Raw genomic sequence first — 8,723 nt, 5'->3', positions numbered from 1 at the left:
TTTTCTCAGGAAAGACTACCTAGGTTAGATAACTCCTTGCTACCTGCTTCTGAAAGAATCCTATACCTCTGCCATCATCATTTTATTAAAATAATTTGTTATCTGTTATATTCACTATGTATGAGATCCACAAGATGACTACAAAGGTGGGTAGGACAAGGGAATTGTAAAAATCCAATTGGGGTCTGAAGAGAAGAGTACTGGACGTGAAATTTAAGCAGAACTCTGAGGAAGAAGAGGCCCCACAGCAGGGCTGGTAAAGATCAACAGGTAGGGAGAGTTTACTTCTAGAGGGAAACCGTGTTTCTAAGAACAGAAACTACTGGCATTGAATTTTCAGTTCGTTCCTGCTTGTGCATCACTCTCAAAAATTCTATATACACGGAATCTAGAAAAATGGTACAGAAGAATTTATTTACAAGGCAGCAGTGGAGAAACAGACATAGAGAATAAACTTATGGATGTGGGGAGAGGGGAGGAAAGGGTGAGATGTGTGGAAAGAGTAACATGGAAACTTAGAATACCATATGTAAAATAGATAGCCAAGGAGAATTTGCTGTATGGCTCAAGAAACTCAAACAGGGGCTCTGTACCAACCTATAGGGGTGAGATGGGGAGGGAGATGGGAGGGAAGTTCAAAAGGGAGGGGATATGTGTATACCTATGGCTGATTCATGTTGAGGTTTGACAGAAAACAGAAAAATTCTGTAAGGCAATTATCCTTCAATAAAAAATTAATTAACTAAAAACATTCTATTATGCTGCATACTTTTGTGTTAACGTGGCTTGGGAATTAGAAAATAGAATGAGCTTTGCTCCACATTGTTGATAATGTTGACTCAGAGAGAAAACGGCAGTTGCATGTATCTAGGGTGATTGAAAGGAGCTAAACAACATAGGAAAATTGGACTGCAATATGAACTAACAAATGAAAAATTAATAGAGGAATTTTCTTCACCCTAAAATGTGTAGCTTTTCTATAATTAAAAAAAAAAGTGGACTTAAGATAACCACATCAATAGTAAATGTGCTCAGTTCAGTTCAGTCACTCAGCCGTGTCCAACTCTTTGTGACCCCATGGACTGCAACACCCCAGGCCTCCCTGTCCATCACCAACTCCTGGAGTTTACTCAAACTCATGCTCATTGAGCTGGTGATGCCATCCAACCATCTCATCCTCTGTTACACTCTTCTCCTTCTGCCTTCATTCTTTCCCAGCATCATGGTCTTTTCAAATGAGTCAGCTCTTCGCATCAGGTGGCCAAAGTATTGGAATTTCAGCTTCAATATCAGTCCTTCCAATGAACACCCAGGACTGATCTCCTTTAGGATGGACTGGGTGGATCTCCTTGCTGTCCAAGGGACTCTCAAGAGTCTTCTCCAACACCACAGTTCAAAAGCATCAATTCTTCAGTGCTCAGCTTTCTTTATAGTCCAACTCTCACATCCATACATGACAACTGAAAAAAAACCATAGCCTTGACTAGACAGACCTTTGTTGGCAAAGTAATGTCTCTGCTTTTTAATATGCTGTCTAGGTTGGTCATAACTTTCCTTCCAAGGAGTAAGCGTCTTTTAATTTCATGGCTGCAATCACCATCTGCAGGGATTTTGGAGCCCAAGAAAATAAAGTCTCTCACTGTTTCCCCATCTATTTGCCAAGAAGTGATGGGACCAGATGCCATGATCTTAGTTTTCTGAATGTTGAGCTTTAAGACAACTTTTTCACTCTCCTCTTTCACTTTCATCAAGGGCTCTTTAGTTCCTCTTCACTTTCTGCCATAAGGGTGGTGTCATCTGCGTATCTGAGGTTATTGATATTTCTCCTGGCAATCTTGATTCCAGCATGTGCTTCATCCAGCCCAGTGTTTCTCATGATGTACTCTGCATAGAAGTTAAATAAGCGGGGTGACTATATACAGCCTTGATGTACTCCTTTTCCTATTTGGAACCAGGCTGTTGTTCCATGTCCACTTCTAACTGTTGCTTCCTGACCTGCATACAGGTTTCTCAAGAGGCAGGTCAGGTTGTCTGGTATTCCCATCTCTTTTAGAATTTTCCACAATGTATTGTGATCCACACAGTCAAAGGCTTTGGCATAGTCAATAAAGCAGAAATAGATGTTTTTCTGGAACTCTCTTGCTTTTTCACTGATCCAACGGATGTTGGCAATTTGATCTCTTGTTCCCTCCTTTTCTAAATCCAGCTTGAACATCTGGAAGTCCATGGTTCATGTATTGTTGAACCTTGGCTTGGAGAATTTTGAGCATTACTTTACTAGCGTGTGAGATGAGTGCAATTGTGTGGTAGTTTGGGCATTCTTTGGCATTGCCTTTCTTTGGGATTGGAATGAAAACTGACCTTTTCCAGTCCTGTGGCCACTGCTGAGTTTTCCAAATTTGCTGGCATATTGAGTGCAGCACTTTCACAGCATCATCTTTTAGGATTTGAAATAGCTCCACTGGAATTCCATCACCTCCACTAGCTTTGTTCGTAGTGATGCTTTCTAAGGCCCACTTGACTTCACATTCCAGGATGTCTGGCTCTAGTAAATGTGCTGGAAGTTGGATAAACATTAAAGTTCTAAGGTCCTTGTTTTTTGACTAGAAATGTAGAGTTAAGAATTGCCAAGTTGGACTTCTTAAAACTGATTGTTGTTTTTATTGTATAATTTCTGGGAAGTTTTCAACCATTCACTTTAAATGTTGACCCTTTGCTCTCTCATCTGCTTGTAAAAATCCAACTGGACATCAATAAGTCTTGAATCAAGTCAATAAGTCAAGAATCAAGAATCCTTGATTCTTCTATGTCTTTCTTTCTACTTTTCTAATTTACTACCTCTTTATAGCTCTTTGTATCTCTTTAAATTCCAGATAAAGTCTTTGGGTTTATTTCTGATCTCCAATCTTCTTTGCAGCTGTGTCTAGTCTGTTATAAAACTTATCCACTGAGTTTTATTTTGTTAGATTGTGGTTTTATTTTTAAGAGTTTTGTTTGTTTTCAAATATGCTCAGTCTTTAATTATATTTTAAATTTCTTTGTCTCATATGTATCAGTTTTCCTCAATTAGCTGAGAAATGCTTTATAATGCGTGCCCTCTTCCCTCTTTCATTGAGTGTCCCGTTGTGTCAAGCTGTACAGACACCTAGGTTATCTGTTAAAAATCTGAAGTCACCTTCATTTAGTAAAATGGTATACAGTGGGAAGTTGAGAAAATTTCCATCATTCTATGGAAAAGACTACTGATTGTAATCTATCTCTGGAAAGGAGTTATGTTTATCTGCAAATATATTTCCCACATAATATATAAAATATTAAGGGTAAGTATTTATGTTTTTTAAATTGAAACATGATTTTTAATATAAATGAATAAAGCAACAAATCTTAAAATTACCAAAGAAAAATGAAGACAAACTCCTGATGACTCTGACAATGAATTTTATTTTAAATGTCTTATAGTTATATTCATATTTTCATACTATCAAAACCAGTAGAAAGAACTGTGAACATATAAAAGCATCTTAAAGTAAAAAATAAAGTTTATGTTCGAATACACAATAATTTAAAGTATGAGATTCTAATTGTTCAGAATAAATAAATAAATAATACAAAAAATTACTTAATTCATATTGCCTACTAATTTTTACAGATGTAGGAAAGACAGTCTCAAGATTCACATGATTCAACACATCATTGCATAATAAGGGCAAGACTAGGCCAGGCATCTCAAAAGTAGGACTTCCAGTTCAATTAACGTTTAAGATAAATAATTATGTATTTATATACTAAAAGTTATCCAGTGTTTATCTGAAAGAAAAATTGACTAAGAGGCCTTTCTGTTTGTGTCTTTTAATTTGCTAATCTGGTAACTATGATTACAATATAACAATCTTGATCAAAACATCACTTAATATATAAAATAAGTATAAATTTACTAACATCATTATACTGTTTATCAACATTCTTTCCCATTTCTCCAAATTCATGCACAAACATTATTGTATTTGAGACTTAAATAAATATATAAATAGGTAAATAAATTACACTTGAAAATAATTTACATGACCAAATAAAAGTTAAAGTGCTTCCACATGTCCTCACATCTCTGTGAGGTAAAAAGATGGCTGAGATTTTTTTTCTCCAGTTTAGGAATAAAGAAACCAAGGCGCAGTTCAACAGGCACTCGGGAATCCTGGCCAGCAGGCGAGGGTTGCAAGATTAACAAAAACCGAAAACAAAAAAGCAGGATTTCCAGATCGATTGGAATTTACAGTATACAATGAATAATTTCTAAAATATAAGCATGTCCTACATGGAACAATGTACATGCGACACTGAAAAAATATTCATTGTTTTACTTAATATTCAAATATAACTGGACATCCTGTATTTTATCTGACAACTCTACACCAGACCCACACAGTACATGAGGCACTGAAGTAGATTTGTTTTGAAGTTTCATTGGCATCTTTACTGAGGAATTCTTAGAAGCAATGGAAAAAGGATTTTTGGTGGTTTTTTCTTTTTCATGGATCTTGCTTCTCAGCTCTGAAAATAAATAAAATAAAACAAACAGTTTAAAAATTAGCAATGTTCTAATAAGGAGAAAGGTATGGTTCTTAAAAATACACTTAATATAAAAATTAAGAGAATCTTAGATATTCATGTGTTAGAAATGCTCTATATTTTCAGCTACAGATAGAGAGATCAGATAAGTTATCTAAACCAGAGTATTTCTGAGATTTATAGGGAGCTCTACTAACGACAGAAGGCACAGGCATATACCCACACTTCTCTGGACAAACTGAGATATATGATCTCCCAGTCACGAGTACTACAAACACACTATTGCTGCTATTTTTTTTTTTTTAATCGAAGAAGCAACTACTTAAAAGAAAATAAATTTCAGCAGCAGCAGAAAATGTAAAGGCTGACTTTTGGAGTAAATGTCACAGGATAAATGAAGAATATAAATTCAAGAAAAACTTACCTCTTCACAAATACCTGCACAACCTTCTGCACCCACTTTTCCTTGGGGTTTAAGCAGACCTCTTTTCCATTGGTAAGCTTAACACTGAAATGAGAGAGATATGATTAAAATCAATATTTCATGGGCTTCAAACATCACCTTGCCATTCAAGTCATGGTTCCTCGAGTACAGGCATAAAATGGAAGTCCAAACTAATTTTTAGCTATTAGAGTCCCATATTAAATGCCATGGAGACAAAGAATTTTTCCTTTCTATTTTTCTCACTATGTACTCCTAGTACCTAGAACTTTGCTGGATTCTTCCACGTCTCAATTCTAGGCTGACTAAAGTAAAATAATCACTTTTGAAATTACTTACATGATTTCTGAATTTTCACAGTGTGGCCCACTCTCAATAACTCTCAATTCTTTGATAAATTTGGGGTGGAAAGGTGTGGAATGTGTTTTTATGCATTGGCATCGAAGTTCTGTACTCATTCTTGACAGAACTGCAGCTGTGGAAAAAAATTAAGAATTTATTTCATCCATAAGCACAGCTTGGCTAGCTTCATGCTTATTAATTCCAGTGTGATCATTTGGTGAGTATCTGTTTGGTAAACATCACATCTTCAGCAAACTTATCCCTGAAATCGATGGCTGGATATTCTCCCAGGCTCTGACTTCAATTTTTCTCTTTGTTTTAAAAAGAATCATTCCTAACAACATTGAATGGTGTAAAGGCTTAGAGTTGTCTTTGGAGAATGTTGACATCCTCATGGTACATTTCCTCCTCCTCAACATTGCATAATCCTCTGTGATACCACGGTGTTATTAATGGCAAGCAAACTGCTACTGCTGCTAAGTCGCTTCAGTCGTGTCTGACTGAGCCCACCAGGCTCCCCCATCCCTGGGATTCTCCAGGCAAGAACACTGGAGTGGGTTGCCATTTCCTTCTCCAATGCATGAAAGTGAAAAGTGAAAGTGAAAGTGAAGTCATGCCCGACTCTTAGCGACCCCATGGACTGCAGCCTACCAGGCTCCTCCATCCATGGGATTTTCCAGGCAAGAGTACTGGAGTAGGGTGCCATTGCCTTCTCTGGGCAAGCAAACTAAGATTCACCAAAAGGGAAACTGCCTTCAGAAGGAATTAATAGAAATATATGTGAGTTACCCAGAGATTGTACTCTATCTTAATAAAATCCTTAACATTTAAAAACATATACATATGCCATATACCATGTATAATGTTTATGGTATATGCCATAAACATCCTAAACTGTATTTCATAAGAGGGCTTAAAGACAGATTATAAACTTTATTGGGATCCCTCTTATGAAATATAGAATTCTCCAGGCCAGATTACTGGAGTGGGTAACTTTTTCCTTCTCCACGGGATCTTCCCAATCCAGGGTTTGAACCCAGGTCTACCCACATTGTAGGCCGATTCTTTACCAGCTGAGCCACAAGGGAAGAGCAAGAATACTGGAATGGGTAGCCTGTCCCTTCTCCAGTGGATCTTCTTGACCCAGGAATCAAACCAGAGCCTCCTGCATTGCAGGTGGATTCTTTACCAACTGACCTATCAGGGAAGCCCCAACATTCTTAACTGTATTTCTTAAGAGGAATCCCAGTAAGGTTTATAATCTGTCTTTAGGCCAAAGAGCAATTGATAGTTGCCTGAAGCTCGTCAATTAAATAGTACATGGAGTAAAATAACCTGAGTTACCTTACTCAATATTAAAAGATAATTTGGGTAAATGTGGCCTCCAATAAAATATACTGTAAATTATAGATTTATGTTAATTATTTGTATACTACAGAGTATGAATGATGATAGGAACAGAATGTTTATATAAATCAAACTTTCTAAATATATCGATACCACCTAAAAAATTAAAACTTCAATTTAACAGTAAATGACTGCAAAGATGTTTTTCTCTTGCTGAATGAAAAGGAGGCTTGTTATCCAGGCATGAAGGATAATCTTGCTATCTGAGCATCACATTTAGACACAGGAAACTTCTGTAGATTAGGATGTGCTTACCTTCACACAGAGCTGCAGAGAGCAGGAAAGCTGCCAAGAGAGCAACAGCCAGCTTGGAAGTCATATTTGAACAAGAGGCTTTTTGTCAGGTTTCTTCTGGCTCTTGTTCTAGATGCTTGTGAGCTCTGCTGTCCCAGAGGACTTCTGTTGGGCAGAGAACTCCTGTGGCTTTTTATATCATCGTAAGAATAGGGAACAAGTGCACCATCATGCTTGCATCATGTCAGAGGAAATTCCACAATATGCAACCATTCGCCCTTTGAGAGCACATCTGAGTCATCTGACTCCTCTAGTGATTGGTTTCTTATCAAATTTTCTGTGTGACCCAAGCTTTATTTGATCTTTCAAATAATTCTATTGCTTTTGTTTAAAACCATGTTTCTTTTTAAACATTTTAAAATATTTTTTAATAGTCAAGTTTCTCAGTTTGATACATTGTTGTCAATGGTAGTCCTTTTTATTTGAGAACTTTATCATGATCCCATCTGGCAGCTGTTAGAACAAGATCATTTGTGATTGTTCTTTTACGGCACCATCATTTCTTCAGGTTAATTATATGTGCTGTAATGATAGATAAGGCAACCTAGTCAACCACTTTTAATGGGGACACAATTTACAAGAAGTCCATTTCTAAGCGTTTTGGAAAGTTGCCAGGAACAATTATCACTCTCAAGGAGCATGTTCCTTTTTCAAAAGATTTGGTTTTCTAATATGTGTTTAACACAACAAAAGGGAATATCTTTCACAAATATTTATCAGTTCCACAAATATTTATTGAGTAACTTCTGAGTAATGTGGGAATCTGGAGACAGAGAAGACTAAGTACTTGTTTTTAAAGAATATGGTCTATGGGAAGAAGAAAGCAATATAAGAACCAGGATATATTACAGAACAGACAAGTGGTACCAAGATATTTATTCCAACAAGAGCACAAGGGCAGAATTTTCCGTAAGTATATAGAGCAGGGTATTGAAGTATGGAGGACTCTAACAGAGAAGGATGAAACAGAACACCTTCTAGATAGGGACACTGTTGAAAGACTCTCAGGTGGTAAAACAAAGAATTGTTTATGTTCCAGGGTGTGGTTCAAAAGGAGTTACTTGGTTGGGGTGGGATGAGGTGATGTATAATGGAAAGGTAAGCAGTATATGCTTAGTGGAAAGAGCATCTGGGTTTAAACCCGGGATCACCTACTTTTGTGTAGCTTTTAAACTTTCTGAGTTTCAGTTTCTGTTATTTATCAGTTCAGTTCAGTTCAGTTGCTCAGTAATGTCCGACTCTTTGCGACCCCATGAACCACAGCACACCAGGCCTCCCTATCCATCCCCAACTCCTGAAGTCCACCCAAACCCATGTCTGTTGAGTCGGTGATGCTATCCAGCCATCTCATCCTCTATCATCCCCTTCTCCTCCTGCCCTCAATCTTGCCCAGCATCAGGGTCTTTTCAAGTGAGTCAGCTCTTCGCATCAGGTGGCCAAAGTATTGGAGTTTCATCTTTAGTATCAGTCCTTCCAATGAACACCCAGGACTGATCTGCTTTAGAATAGACTGGTTGGATCTCCTTGCAGTCCAAGGGACTCTCAAGAATCTTCTCCAACACCACAGTTCAAAAGCATCAATTCTTAGGCACTCAGCTTTCCTTATAGTCCAACTCTCACATCCATACATGACCACTGGAAAAACCATAGCCTTGACTAGACAGACCTTTGT

At 37.3% G+C, this 8,723-nt stretch overlaps 1 protein-coding gene across 1 annotated transcript; it reads right to left on the bottom strand.

Annotated features, from left to right (window-relative positions):
- Nucleotides 1-3,833: 3,833 nt before the first annotated feature.
- On the bottom strand, nt 3,834-7,149 carry CXCL8 (C-X-C motif chemokine ligand 8). Its single transcript, XM_005891246.3, has 4 exons — nt 7,013-7,149; nt 5,348-5,483; nt 4,991-5,074; nt 3,834-4,548 (listed from the first exon to the last, which is right to left on the bottom strand). The coding sequence occupies exons 1-4, from the start codon at nt 7,074-7,076 to the stop codon at nt 4,527-4,529; spliced, it is 306 nt and encodes a 101-aa protein (XP_005891308.1). The 5' UTR covers nt 7,077-7,149; the 3' UTR covers nt 3,834-4,526.
- Nucleotides 7,150-8,723: the final 1,574 nt, after the last annotated feature.

Source organism: Bos mutus, chromosome 6 (genome assembly GCF_027580195.1).
Source record: "Bos mutus isolate GX-2022 chromosome 6, NWIPB_WYAK_1.1, whole genome shotgun sequence".
NCBI classification, from domain to species: Eukaryota; Metazoa; Chordata; class Mammalia; order Artiodactyla; family Bovidae; genus Bos; species Bos mutus.
Note: the sequence above shows the minus strand (reverse complement) of the source record. Positions and strands in the feature narration are given on the sequence as shown.

Bases quoted from the DNA above. Each gene is read 5' to 3' on its own strand.
- CXCL8 (XM_005891246.3), bottom strand. From the start codon at position 7,076: ATGACTTCCAAGCTGGCTGTTGCTCTCTTGGCAGCTTTCCTGCTCTCT. The intron at 5,075-5,347 runs GTAAGTAATTTC...CTCTCATTTCAG, and splicing joins TGTGAAAATTCAGAAATCAT to TGTTAAGCTTACCAATGGAA. The intron at 4,549-4,990 runs GTAAGTTTTTCT...ATTTATTTTCAG, and splicing joins GTGCAGGTATTTGTGAAGAG to AGCTGAGAAGCAAGATCCAT.